Source organism: Theobroma cacao, chromosome 1 (assembly GCF_000208745.1).
Source record: "Theobroma cacao cultivar B97-61/B2 chromosome 1, Criollo_cocoa_genome_V2, whole genome shotgun sequence".
Lineage (NCBI taxonomy): Eukaryota > Viridiplantae > Streptophyta > Magnoliopsida > Malvales > Malvaceae > Theobroma > Theobroma cacao.
The window spans coordinates 32708259-32723259 of record NC_030850.1 but is presented as its reverse complement, the minus strand read 5'-3'; the positions used below and the strand labels follow the sequence as shown (position 1 = coordinate 32723259).

Sequence of the window (15001 nt, the reverse complement as noted above, 5' to 3'; positions counted from 1 at the left end):
AAACGTAACTTATTCGAGAAACCAAACTGATGAGACTACAAATCCAAGTGAATCATCACTATAGAAAGAACTCTCATGTTGGAAAGAAAAAGTCTCCAGCTGCTGCAGAAATGAAGTTTGTATGTTCCAGTGGTAATGTAATGATATGGAAAAAGCAGCAACCTGCTGCAAATTAACTGCTACTGGACTGAAATTTTCTTCAGAAAATACTTGTTCTGACTCCTTCACTGTTTTGATTGGGAGAAAAGGTGATTCATGCTTCAATCGCCCTGGATATAGCTTACAAATCTTGCTGATAAAGGGTGACTCCTAGATACACCTTGTTCCATGACTGTAATACTCCAATTTCAATATCGGATACTGTTTGTTCATGGGCCAGTGATCGCATCCTATTTGTTCAGTAAAAGATTGTAAAGGCAACATCCGATCTGAGTTGCCCATCGTTAAATTGAGGGCAGGAACAAGCCGAGATGTGAAGAAGCAAGAGGTTTTTGTCAGTTGGAGGGTCTCCCATATATCTTTCACTATTTCAAGAAATGATTGAAGTTAGGCTCCTGCAAGCTGCAATATTTGTTTGTGATATAGTTAGCCTCTCTCATTTTGGGTATTTAGAAAACGCAAAGGAACATGGAAAAACTAGAACCACAAACTCTATCAGTAATAAGAATGAAATGCCAATGGCCAAAGGTGGTTTTAGGTGGGTGATTTAAAGGCGCTCTTTGATCACCAACCGGCTACCGCCATGGAGTGAGCGACAAAAATGGTACTACTAGCATATTTAATTTGCACCATGCACACATCTTTCAAATCTAATGAAGAATTTTCATTAAGAATACTCAAGACTCAAGACCTAAAATAATGCATTCAACTCAAAGCTATGGCATCTAAACCGCTTTGGTCTAATGGTTTTGATATTCAATTTTTGGTCTTTTAGCTTAAGCTTGAAAAGGGCCCTAAAATATAGTATCATAAAATATAAATCAACAACATCCCAACATTAAAACGATGATTATATATATAAATGATATCAAATTGATTTTACCATTAATTTATTTATAGATATATGGACGGTTATTTTACTTTGAGTTAGGTATCTTTCTTCAATTGGACTTGGACTTCCATGTCTGAACTAAAAACCGGCAACGTGAATGATTGCCTTATCTTCTATTTCATTACTTTTATTTTTAATTGTTAAAAAAATAAAAGTATCAAAATCTTATATTATTAGAAAAATAAAATTTCTAAATGGCAAGTGGGCAAACCTGACAGGATATCGGGGTCTTCCGAACTTTTGAGAATTCATTTGCTCTTCAGTGTTTTTGGAGTTTAATGACATGTTGGATTTGAACCCTTTGGTGTAGATAGGGAAATAGCAGCACCTGGAAGTCCCACTTGCGCGGCAGGAGGTTGAGATACCCCAGCAGGGGCCTGGACCGATTGTGGGGAGAATCTTCCAGCCATAGATACAAACGGTGAACGTGACATCGACATTAATAACACCTGACCAGGGACCTCAAGCATGTTGAGTCTAGCTTCCGTTGTGATCCCAGGCAGAGCTGCGGCAGTTCCTGACAATAGTAAAGTTGTTGGGAACTGTGCTGGGCTGCACCCAAGACCCATTTGCATCCTCATACCCATCCCAACAGCCATGGGAGAATAACCAGCCAAATGTTGTGCATTTATCTGCTGCATTACCGTAGGTAACATCATCGGAGGCATATAAGCCCCAGTTCCCATTGACATCATCTGTTCCATGGATCCCATGGTTAAGGTCTAATTGACTACTTGCATATTCGAACAGAAGCAATAGTTGTAATTCGAAGAACTGGAAAGGCTACCTGAACTTGGAGCTGAAGGGTCTTTAAATACTCAATTGCCTCATCAAGCATCGAAGCTTTATCCACCTAAAAAAGTCACACGTAGAAAGAGTAATCAAGAGAGACCCAAGATAGATAATCCAAAAGTTTGGAACAAAGGGGTGAAGGGTCTCGATTTCGTAGTTGAAAAAGTAGAATGATAAAATCTGCCAACCTTATTACAGTTGGGTATGAGCTCTTGCAATGCACGCATCTTCTCGTTGATTTTATCTCTTCGCCTCTGCGTGCAAAAATCCCCAACAGCTTATCAGATTTCATATTGTAACAAAGGTCTCCATATTTTTTTCTTTTGACATCGCTTACCCTTTCAGATAGGTTGTGAACTTCTGCTTTTCGCTTTCTCTTAGCACCTTTGCTTCCCCGTGATGGCACTGCTTTTGTCGTGCCCTCGGGTTCTTCCATTGCATTCTGCACCGTATATGTGAACACCCTTAGACTCAAAGGGGATAAGCTATCAAAAGAGATAAAATATACCAAAAAAAATGCCTTTAATTGGATAAAATTTACATACATCACTGAGATCAGTGTCTTCATATCTCCTTTTCAAAGTATATGTTGGACAATTTGAAGCCCCAAGCGAACATACCGAAGATGATGCAACCATTTGCTCAATAGATTTTCCATTACCAGGATTTCCTTTAATGGATGTATTTGGCGCTAAGTTTGACGACGGGGCACGAACCCTACTAGGAAATCTCGTATTTGAAGGGGTATCTTTATTGCCAACGGCTTCAGATTGCTCATCAGGAAGCGACTCATTTTGAGGCTCAGAATGAGGTAATATTGGCTTCATGTTGCTTGCCAAAGAAGTTCCTTCTTTTTCAATACTTGTAATATATTTTGAGCCATTAGTTGGCTCTACCAGAATCATGTTGTCAACGGGATTGCTAGTTCTTGGAGCAGATCTCGCGTTGCCTTTTAAATCCTCAGATCTCACATTGCCTTCCAAAATAGCCTCATCAGCTCCTGCTAAACCTGGACTGCTGCTCGTTGGTCTTGTTGCACCAGAGCTTCGATGGGTAGATTTAAGTAGAGCTGGAGATCTTAAGAAGATGGAAAAGTTCACCCTGTTCCTTTTCTCATCAATCCCTGGGTTTTCCTCCTTCGATCTCATGAATGGAACAGAAGCTTCAGATTGCTTAAAGGAAGACTGAGGTACCACGTTATCGCTATTCATGGTATGCTGGGGAATCTCTTTCACGAGCTTGGACATGTAGCTTTGTTTAAAATTTTTGAATTTGTTCACAGGAACAATATGAGAATCTATGAGTTCCTTATCGTAGCACTTTTTGTTGGGTTCGAAAACAACATTGATATCATCTTCATACAATTCTGAAAAATGTTCCGCGTAACCAGCTCCCAGAGAATTTACCTTATTCTTGTCACGATGATCCAATTTTGTCAGACCTGAAAGACCCGATAAGGGATCACCGAACGTAGAATCTGCAGCCCCAGCCTTTGATCTATTTCCAGTGGAGGTTTGTCCTTCACGTTGAATTAGAGCCTCGGAATATTGAGAAAAATAACCTGAGCATGGGAAACGACTCTCTTTAGTTGTCTTCGACGTCAAACCTCGAATGAGAATCTCTCCATTTTCCCATACCAGCTCCAGTATTTCAGGATCACACCTGCGCTAGAAACTCCATCAATCCATAGGAAATGAATATATCAAAAGAAAATGCAAAGATATAGTAGCTTGAACAACATACATGGATGCTAAGTTAGCCAAGTGGTTTGGCATCCTCGGCTGGATTGATTCAGAGGCCTCTTCTGCCATTGAATGAGATCCAGAATGTGCGTTCGATCGAACTACTGATAATTTAGAAGCAAATCAGACAATTTTTTTTGCCAAGCAGTCCTCACTCCTTTGTTGTTACACCTTGGAGTTGCAGCTAAATGTAGCCTACCTAACCTACAAGCAATAATACTCAACCATTTGATTCTGCCAAGAAATTAATGTTCGTTTCAATTTGTGTTACCCCAGTATCTTCTTCACTACGAATCATGTTTTATTTTTATTTTTTTACTTTTCAAATGAAGAACAGTGATGATGATGCGGGTTAAGAAAAGAAAAATTGCCCAGAACAGAACATAGATAGGTTTCCCTGATGCTATCCAACCAACAGGTAAACTCCACATAGGCATATTTACAAGGGACTCTTACCCGCTAAGAGCTACCTCTGTTGCACTCGAAATCTTTGAGATCAACGAAATTGAAAATGCACCCAAAAAAGCATCAAATCAAGCACTGGGATGAGTCGAATCCTTTGTAAAATTATTATAAAACACTGATAAGACGGTGGGATTGGAATAGGCCTGGGTTCAAAAATGAGTTGAAGCTTGTCTAATCTTAAATATGTTGTTGCGTGGAGGTTAGGTATCCACGGTGGAGAGCGTGGGCCACATTCACCGCCCCACCATCAAAGAAGACTACCTAATAATTTGCTGTTTTGAAGAGGCTAGAGTCTTTTGGGACCACTGGAGTCGTGGTGTTTCAATCAAGGACCCATTCCCTGAGGGAAAAAAATCAATGTAAGTCACCTGGACCATTTCTTTGGTTTCTAACCATAATAGAAGCATCACCCAAGAAAAAAAAAAGGAAAGAAAAGAAAAGGCAGAACGGAAGCAAGATAGAAGTGAAAGAGATGTTCCTGAATCGTGTACACTGATATTAACTGCCTTTCGACTTATAAATATCTTGCTAATAATAGCATTTAATTTTTGACTGGGATTATTGATTCTCACATATGCTTTGAAATGCTTATTAGTCATGTTTCTCTCAACCCAGGTACGTATTTCACACTCTTAGTTGAGGATCAAGGCATATAATTTATTCCCGGACTATGATATTACGTAAATATCGTAAACTCCTTAAATTCAAACTAGTAAACTAAGTTAAAAAAACTACTTCATATCTTGTAGTATTAAAATTTTAATCACCCGACTAGGTTATTTCCCTTTAGAAAACTTTATTTTAGCATTAAATTATCATCAAATAAATTAAAAAATCAAAGAACGGAATTTAAGTCACACGATCAAAAAAGGGTCTGATGATGCAGTAGTACATTAATTATTAGTATTAATTACTATAATAGTTGATTAGAATGAAACCCATACCATAAGTTGGTGGGTAATTGAAAATAAGCCATGAGGAAAAGCATGCCAATGAACGGACAGTGACGATCATTTTCATTATCTTCATTATCTTGAAATTGAAAATGAAGCTTCAAAACGTGACAAGGACGTGGCCAAATTTTTTGTACCAGCCCATGAAGGCATCCAAGACACTCACGTGGCCTGGGGTTCACGACCAGGACTAGCCACAGTCTAAGTGGAGCCACCGCCCAGTGGTGACATGTAACCCAATTAATCAGTTAGTCAACTACCATCGAATCAAATCCTCGCATAGGAAGAAAGATTGGAAGAAAAAAGCGTGTACTTCACGTGGTCACCTATGGTTCACGTGCCCCTATGTCTTCTTGTCTTTGTACTTTTTTAATTTTGTTATTGTTTTAGTTGAAAATTTATTTTCTGCCTTCCGGGGTCGACGAAACAGAGCCGTGGCCAATTCTTGAAGAAAACAGACAGCGACAGTGCTGAGAAGGGAGGGACTCAGCCCACCACAATGATGAGGATAATGAAAGGTCACAAACTCAACGAAACATTAAATGGTGCCAGAAGTAGTACCTAATCCCACGCAGAATATGCCCGAGAGGTTTTAAAATCTTTCCCTTTCAATACTGGCGTGTCTGTTTGAGAACCCCCAGAAAATTCTGCCCCTGCTCTCTTATAGTTGTGTGCCACCTAACAAAGGCAACATGCTGTTTTATTTTTTCTTGTCTTTTTTTTTTCTTGTCTATTCAATTCTGATGAAGGAGAAAGCCCACAGCGGGTAAGCAGTTCCTTTACATCATACCGAACAGCGGATGGAAAAGGAGTGGTGGAATAAGGGAAAAAGAAAAATTAAAGACAAAACTCTCACGCTGATTGTGGTGTATGTAGACTTGCGTTAAACATGAAATAACATCAGCCCCTGTGACAGAGATAGTTAAATAAGTTTAAATAAACCCAACACCATAAATACAATGCCAACAATAAGATTCTTGAGCTTATCCCGAGGTGTTTACAAATGTGCAGTGGCAACCAACGAAATTAAAAACATGCATATCCATTTCATGCAGTACCCAAAAAGAAAATAGTACTATCATTTTCCTCCATTTACGGTGATGTAGAATAAAACCGACCAAATCTTCAGAAAATACAAGTGGCATCATCTCGGCTCACATGTATTAGACAACAAAGAGTTACTACAGATACAATGCAATTACATATCAGAATCACTTTAAAATACTTGCGGGCCATAAATCTAATTCACTATTGTCCAAAATTCTCTACATATTTGTCTAAATCCAATCATACTACTCGAAGTACCGTGGGCATCAAGAACTCAAGTTACAGGCCACTCAAAGAATATCTGATGTCTCCACTGTTACCTATAGGGTTCTCTTGGACATATTGAGAGATGAATAATCAATGGCTAAGTAGAATAAGGTATTAGGAAAATGTTAGGACATACAAAACTTACAAAGTGATCTTCAGGCCTCTGTCATGCTAGGATATACTGTCTTTCAAGCACTCAGCTATTACATGTTTTAGCTGGAGCATCTTTTCCCTTGCCGACTGCATTAAAATTAGGATTATAACATTCATGTTATTAAGAATACACAACATTCAGTTCCGAATTGTAATGAAGAATTTAAGCGCTACAAGGCATGGTCTCTTAAGACTATCTCAAGTTTGAGGACTAAACATAAAGTTGGTAGCAACAGAAAGATCCCACCCGACTATGAAGAGGTTCATAGGCTCAAGCCTTGCAAGATTAGAGCTGCAAAACAATTACTTATCATAGGCTTCTTTTTTAAGCAGTACTTAGTTAGCGAACCCCAAAAGCATGATGTACACCCAACAGCATATATTTGAAGCCCACACAAATCTACTGTCTGGTGGCTCTCAATTAATGTATCTTAGTTACCATCTCACCAAAATTTGATAACTGTATGGCTATATTCCCAGACCCAAGCATTTGGCCAGTGGATGCCCCACACAACATGTGGATTACACTGTGCCTGAATTGTAGAAAAGCTAGCCCTAAACTTTTATTATAAACAGAAACAGCAAACTTGCCTCGTGGACAGCTGTGATTCTTCTTTCAGCATTATTAATTTGGTTTTCAACTGCCTCTTCCACATGCACGAGAAGCTTCTGGTGTGATGCTTCTGTAAATATGAGACACATTCAGGCATTCAACATACACCAGAATATTATTTAAGCATAACACCAGCTACATATGTACATGCACAAAAGACTATTAAATATAATTCTGTAACCATGCACCGAGTTCTACTTTTAAAAAAATTAATTGTCAGTTTGCTGCTTGATATTAGTTCAAGTTAGTGGTTTTAGTGCTGCAGTGTAACCAGATTCAAAATTTTTCATACTCCAATAAATAATTTTGAAATACAAGAAAATGCTAGTGAAGGTTGTAAATACTATATTCCTCAATGCAACCACTAATGCCAAGTTTTGGTAGTGCAAGTGTTTAAATGGGACCTAAAACACCACAGTGTTTCTCATCAAGCATAAAAATTTCATTTAGTCCACTGTTCACAAATGGGATGCATCGCAATATCCTAGATGATGCCATACCCAAGAACCTCAATGACTAAAGTAGTGACTCCAAATTGACATAGCCTTGCATGAGAAATCATGGATTGAATCAATATCGCAGTGAGTCCCACTGTCCCAAGAAATATTCCACACAAAAATATTCCATATCCACCAATGAAAACTTTCATGCAATTAGCTTCACTGCATGTTAGTGACAAGGACAGCATGTGTCTCATAATCAAGCAAATGGTGTCACATTTTATAACACAATCCTCACATTTTTTCTTAAGCTAAATGGAAACATCAACAAAAACAAACAACAATAAAGCAGTCATCAATAAGGAATTTATTGAAAATATATAGAGTTGCCATACTTTGTTTCTTCATGATTCCCTTCAACTCAATTTGGTGAGTTTCCATCCCTTCAAGGGTACTTCTGCAGTCCAAAAGATGGTGATGTATATCCTCCATGAACTTTTCAAGTATCAGCTTCAATTGTTCTTGTTTCTCTGCAAGAAAATAAAGCAAATAAAATAGAAAAATCAATCAAGTCAAGCCTCCTTGAGAGTTAAATTACCGAGAATAATAATTAAATATTGAGAATCCAAAAGACCAGTAGCATTCATGTATCAAGTTTATTTTAAAAACTGCAGCAAGTTTGTAAGGAAAGAAAAGGTGAAACTGTGTTTGGTACACTCTAGCATCACTTGCTTTCCACCACATATCAATAATCATGTTTTTCACAAAAAATAGGATCCAACTCATGCTTTTTGTTAAAAGCATGAGTAAGATGGCTAATATATCAAATCTAACTACATCTAAATAGCAACCATCTTGCCTGTGATGCCTAGTCATCCTAGACCCATAATGGACATACAAACAAACACCAAGACTCAATGTAACTCCATGTGCCAGACCAGAAAACTACAAGTATATAGGCACTTATTTGGGCTGTTAATCTATAACACAAAAATCAGAAAAAAAATAATACTAGTCTAATTCATGACACAAATAAGCAACTTTCAATACAAATAGGAGCCGATGACGTTTTTTTGAAGTCAATGATGCTATTCAGTTAATAGTAACTGTCACCTTGAAATCTTGTTTCCAGGCGTTTCCTTTTTGTTTTACTGAGACTAGTCAGCTTCCATCTGAAAGATTATGAAAACAAAAGCTAAGTACCAACATGTTGGATAAGCAAAGCTTTCAGTTCAAAATACTTACATATCAGATTCAATCTGAGACTCAGCATTCAGCAGCAACGACTTAATCTCCTCAGAAATGGACATCAAAATCTCAGAGGACTTCTTTCTAGTTGCTGAATCCATTTTCTGTTTAAAAGTTTCTAAAGCCAAAGCAAACAATGTAACAGCCCTGAAACATTGCCAAGCAAAACCCAATTCAATCAAGAATACGGATGATGGTACACAGATAGTATCAGCAGGTATTTCCTAATCTTTGCTTAGATATAAATAAGAACCTTGTCAGTTCATCTTCTTGGTCCTGTTCTGAGGGTTCCTGGAACCAATAACTTTCTCCATCCCCAACCCCTTCTGAACAGAAACAGAAAAGAAACTACTTTAGAAAGAAACTAATATAAGGATAATTAGAAGAGCAGTGGATGTTCAATGTTATGAAGCTGTGCCTTTTTGAGAGGGTGAGGTGGGACTGAATTCACTAAGTCCGACATCTTCATGGTTTTGAAGTCTTTTGATTGGACAATGCACCAAATTTGGTTTCTCAGCAATAACTGTCTCTGGTGAGATTATATTTTCTCTGTGACCTTAACAACACCATCAGATAAAGAACCAAAGGAGCTTCCGTTAAGAAGAAAAGTTTAGAAGAATAAATCAGAAAGAAGATGAAGTTAAGAAGAATCTATGCTGACGAATCACACTATACAACAATACAGACTGGTCAGAGCTTGTGAAGGCAGTTAAGATATGCAAATTGAGAAACAAAGTTAAGTACATTAATCGATCTTGGAGCAACAGCCAATTGTGACAAGTTACCTAGAATTCTTCTCCAAAGTGATAAGTTACCAAGAATTACATATGCAATAGAGCAGGCTAATAATTTCCTGGCACAATATTAAAAAGACTAACCACAGTCACAAGGGCAGAGTGGTTTTACGATATGGTTTTTGCTCTAAACAGTTTACTAAAGAGAAAACAAAATTTCCAATCAACAAGCCATAAGCAGAGGGTCCTATATCAAAAAGAGAGATCAAAATTAAAACTGCAACTTTTCATTTTTCCTACTTTTGGAAACACACAGCCCACTGATAAGAAATCAGTCAGCAGCAGTAAATCAGGTCGAATGTCTTGTAAGCATGTGAATCTGAGGGGCATATATGAACACAAAAGAAGGAAATAATGTCTAATGTACCACCTAATCAACTAATTATTTAGAAGTAACTAATGGTAAATGATATCCTAAATGGAGTTCTGCAAATAAATGTTTGGAAGAATGTACATAGCATGTTTCAGAAAAGCGTTTTAGATACCTACAGTCATATCTTTTAATAATGGGCGATCCTTCTTCAAAGCTCTCTGACCACCTCTCCTCTGATGATGGTTCAGAATGCTCATTTACTGCATCAATGTTTTCCTTAATAGGCATTGGATTCCGAAGTGATGAATTGATATGCTTCTCTGCATCATCCTGAACTCAATAAGGAAGGGCAAAGGCAGTAAAGATAATGCTCAAGTTTAGACATATATTCGACTGCTGTATCAAAATCTTGAAGAATAGTTAAGGATACAGGTGACTGAGATTGTGCAATGAATTTATTACAAACTGGTTTTGAACATTGGAAAGTCCTGAAGCTCCTGATATTTCCTATGATAAATCCTCTCTCTAACGGTACAAAACTGCAATCACCTTGCTCTATATCCACAGTTTTTGGTGTTGGGCTCGGAGAAGTATTTAAAGTAGGTGTTCTGCATTCAAAAGTAGGACTTTGGAAATCATGTTGTGTATGCACAACATTCCTCAAAGATATATTAGCTAAATCTTCTTGTTTTTCCCCTTTTTCTGGTGATATTGGATTGTCAAAATTAACCTGCTGGTTTGTCTTGTTGATCACTGGAGAATACACAGAATCCTTGTCTTGAACCTTTTCAAAGTTTTCTCTACTTTTCTCATTGAAGGAGCCAGGAAAGCTTTCAATATTATTACCAAGTAAAGAAGTCTTCTCTGCAGGCACTGAAGTTTCACTCCTATAAGTTGTTTGTTGAATCTCATCTGCATTATCCTCTTCAGGAAAACAGATTCTACGTGGATCAATTTTAGAACTTTTCTTCTGAATTTTCATTTTCCTGGACAAGGATGAGCCACCATTGGCAGAACCACCTAGCTTCATAGGCCTTCCTTCTCCAAAAGAGAAGATGCTTTCTCGACGTTTCTGATTGGAGGATAAACCAACTTTAGTTTTGTCTGGTTGCACTTTGGCTGCAGCTCTTTTTCGAGTCAAAGAACGGGTTACTGGCCTCTTAATAGTGTTATCAGGATTGTCTGAATCAGTTTCTATAGTATCTGAATTTTGTCTGGGCTTTGCAACTGTGTCTCCCATATTATTAGTGATTATCTCTGGTCTTAAATTATTGGCATTGAACTCATGAGACTGTGAGCTAGATTGCTGACTTTTTGGTGAAGAAACAGTTCCCAATAACTCCTGCAGCTTGATTTTCAAAGCTTCAGTTTGAACGTTTTGTCTTTTATCTGCTTTGTCCTCTAACACCACTTTATCTGACTCAAGAAATTCTCTATGTGCATTTGAAAAATTGAAATCCTCAACTGTCTGTGAGTTGCCATCCTTCCCTCCTTTCCTTTTGTAGGTGAGACCATCATGCTTATTCTGGTTGCAACCAACATTCTGTGGACTCAAGGTTTGGTTTGAAAAAAACTGAACTGAATGTGTTAATGCCACATCCTTCATTGCATTAAGTTTCTTCTGTCTAGAGTTAGAAGTTTCTTCTGGGAAAAAGATAGTCTCTGGAGCAAGAGATTTTTTATGAAAGGATCTAGGAGTAATCCATGGAGATTTAACCTGCTCAGCATCTTCAGTTTGCCTCCCCTTGGCAGTTTTGACAGCTTCCCCTTTGGTTTTTCCCTCAGTGGAAATTCCAGTGCTAGGTTTGCTTCTTTCTGTGTTCGGCAGTTTACCCTCATTTTCCTTGGTGGTTCCAGTTTTTCTCTTAGCTAAGGAGTCTACAGTGACTCCTATTGATATCTTTCTAGATTGGCTGGATGGATGATAATTGCTGCCAAAACTTCGACAGTCACTCATTTGATCCTGAAATATAAATTTGCAAGGCATCAAACACTTAATTTCTTGCAACATTTATTGGGGTTCGAATAAGTTAACTGGAATAGTGAATGCAGTATACCAGTACTAGTTCACTGTTATGAATTTTATTAGTAAACCTATGCAAAATAAGCTAAATTCGTATTCAAAAGAGTCCAAAACCATGTAACTTGCACATACCAGGAAAACAAGACCTATAAATTGCAAGAACTGGAAGTGAATCTACTCAAGGAAAAACAAGGCAAAAAAAATGAATAGAACTGGAAAATTAGCTAGCTACTATCATGCACCACCATGTACAACTTAAATGAATATGAAATATATTTAAAACAAATTTGTTAGTCAAGTAGAACACTTGGACTTATAATAAACAGCCACTGCTAGCAACAAAAATTGCAGAGAAGTAAGTAATGGAATACAAACTCTTGGAGCAAGAAAGAGGTAAGATGGTTCAACCAAACGAAAATGCAGCTTAAAAACTGGCATGTTTCCCACTCACTTCCCGTAAAGCTCGCCTCACATCTACCATTCTCGCAATTTTAGCTAGAATTACACAAAATGGACATCGCTACTAGAAGCAGCACATAGAGTGAGCAATTGAAGTTTAGAAGAAGAAACAAATAGAGTAAAAGCACACCTCTAGAACTCTGTTTGGTTAATGAGAAAAACATAAAAACACAAATTCATAATTCAACCTTACTTTATTCGAATTATTAGATAAGCTTATGAGATTTCTCTACTTTCTCATCAGATGCCAGGTTTTGAACTGTTTTTTCTCCTCTGCCTTCATATTTTCTCGCCAGCCGTAAAAAATGGAAAGAAAAGGCATAAAACACCAAATCATCGGATATGAAAGGAAACTATCAAAAATATATGTGCAGCTCAGAAAATCAACCCATGCTTCTAAGAAGTAAGATGAAAAAAAAAATCAGCAAAAACATGAAACGCATATTCTTAAACCCTAATTTATCACAACCGCAAGAAAAACCCTGAACAATAAAAATTAAAAGCAAAAACAATATCATAGAATCGAATTCCCAGCGATTACCAAAACCTCTAAGATCATATAGTAGGAAGCAAAATCTATAAAAACGTGAAATTCTCAATGGTTTTAGAAATTTAAACTTAAGAAAATATGAAATAATGTTTGAAAAATCCGTCGTGAAATTAATTGAAATTGAGAGAAATGTAATTTCTTACTGGACGATCTCGCGTTAATACTTGAAGATCGATAGGTTTTCGATTATTCTTGGGGATTTTGAACGAAACAAATTGGGAGAAGTAAGGTGAAGTGAAGAGAAAGATTGTAGAGTAATAATGAAAGAAACAAAAAAAGAAGAGAGGGTGGTGAATTTTCAGGTGAGTTTTGCGAATGGGGAAAAGAGGCGGGAAAAGGGAATTTGCTCTTAGCGTCTTCAGATTGGAAACTAAAACGGCCCAAAAATATTAACATGCTACGGGTGCGCATTGCGCATGACACTGGTTCAGTCAATTGTCAAAATTACCCCTGTAATACGTTTCTTATTACCATCAAAATCAAGATGTCAAAATGGATGAGGCTGCCGGCCCACCGAGCAGATTTCCTATCCTTGTCATCTTGTGAACAAAATTTAAAATCTCACTGTACGGAACAAAAAATTAAAATTAGACCCATTAAGCTTGAAATTTTGAGGCAATTTTTTTTATGCACATAGTATTTCAAATTTGATACTCCTTCTAAAAAATCAAATTAGAATCTTCATTTATTTAAAATTAAAAAAAAAATTATGATCATTTCATCAACATTGAAAATAGTATTTGTCTTCTTAAATAAATTACAATTTTAATTTTTAAAACATTAAAAAGGATTTTATCAAAAATGATAAATAATAAGTTAATAATACGCTTGCCATGCAAGTTAAGGTCGAATTTGAGTAACAACTTAAATTAATAGTATTATATAATAATCATGGTCAAATACTAGTATTTTTTTCATTTTGAAATATTTTTATCATATTTTGAATATATTTAAATTAAATGTAAAATTATCATAAATAACATCACTTAAGAAACATCGCAACCAAATAATTTTACATCAAATAGCATCCTTTAAGAAAGAACTTCAATTGTTTAATTTTTCATTGATCAACAATCATTACCAAAAATAATAATTAATTTTTATTTATAACTAATTAGATTTCACTATCAATATCCTTTTAAATCATTTTTCAAATTATCATATTAGGTAATAGATTTTTATTATATTAAAATTTGTGATATTAATCATTAATTATTTATTTAATATCAAAATATATTGCAAAATAATATTTTAACTAATTGTATTGATTAGTTGATTCACCAAAATAAAAAAATTAAAGAAAATTTATTTTATTAATAAATTACCTATCATGTATCCCTTTTATTGTGAAATTCAAAAGAATTTGTAAATGAAGACTAATAAAATAGTTTCCCTTATAATTAAGCTATTATTTACACTGAATTAAGGTTATCAGTAATCAATAATTCATTTTTTGATAAACAGTTCCATAATCAACCTTTCAATTCTATATTGCACCATTTGTTGTCAATGTGTAGGGTACTGTTAATTTTGAAATACATGAACTATAATTTTATAAAAAATCAAATACCTGAACTCTATTAACTACTTAAATAATTTTGAAAAATTATTACCTTAATTCTAACTCTAATACATTACCACTACTTTATAATTACCCTAACTCGTTTAAAAACCTGATCAGATAAAAATTTATTAAAATATTTTTCATAGGTACCCAATTACCCGAATTCAAATCTAAACCCTATCCATATACAATATTATTTATCTATATATTTCATATAATTAACTACTAATTAAATTAATAAAAACACAAATAATAAAATTTAAATTTAAATAATCAAAAACTATAAAGTGTGTTTATAAATGAACATAATATATAATATAAATCAATATTATTTTATTGTTTAGTAATTATTAACTTATATAATAGTAATTATATTATTTATAAATGAACATAATATATAATATAAAGTGTATGTATTAAAAGATATTACAAGTTATATATTATAAAGTGCGTGTATATATATATTATAATTAATAATTTTATAAGTTATAATTTTTATAATGTTAATACAAAATAAAAAGTAAATA

The 15001-nt window shown here is 35.5% G+C and overlaps 2 protein-coding genes across 5 annotated transcripts; both read right to left on the bottom strand.

Annotated features, from left to right (window-relative positions):
• LOC18613821 (transcription factor PIF3) lies at window positions 34-4192 on the bottom strand. Of its 2 annotated transcripts, XM_018127492.1 has the most exons (8): window positions 4042-4192; window positions 3587-3789; window positions 2389-3505; window positions 2181-2285; window positions 2032-2097; window positions 1839-1904; window positions 1263-1746; window positions 34-561 (listed from the first exon to the last, which is right to left on the bottom strand). In XM_018127492.1, the coding sequence occupies exons 2-7, from the start codon at window positions 3652-3654 to the stop codon at window positions 1327-1329; spliced, it is 1842 nt and encodes a 613-aa protein (XP_017982981.1). In that variant the 5' UTR covers window positions 3655-3789; window positions 4042-4192; the 3' UTR covers window positions 34-561; window positions 1263-1326. The 2 variants fall into 2 exon arrangements, with proteins under 2 accessions (XP_017982981.1, XP_017982983.1); XM_018127494.1 differs by lacking the exon at window positions 4042-4192 and having other exon boundaries at window positions 3587-4021.
• On the bottom strand, window positions 6066-13241 carry LOC18613820. 3 transcript variants are annotated; one of them, XM_018115581.1, is made up of 11 exons: window positions 13054-13241; window positions 10309-11841; window positions 10055-10208; window positions 9190-9327; window positions 9025-9097; window positions 8769-8918; window positions 8637-8695; window positions 7919-8053; window positions 7062-7153; window positions 6463-6557; window positions 6066-6382 (listed from the first exon to the last, which is right to left on the bottom strand). In XM_018115581.1, the coding sequence occupies exons 2-10, from the start codon at window positions 11833-11835 to the stop codon at window positions 6489-6491; spliced, it is 2397 nt and encodes a 798-aa protein (XP_017971070.1). In that variant the 5' UTR covers window positions 11836-11841; window positions 13054-13241; the 3' UTR covers window positions 6066-6382; window positions 6463-6488. The 3 variants fall into 3 exon arrangements, with proteins under 3 accessions (XP_017971070.1, XP_017971075.1, XP_017971068.1); XM_018115586.1 differs by having other exon boundaries at window positions 6066-6370; XM_018115579.1 differs by having other exon boundaries at window positions 6066-6557.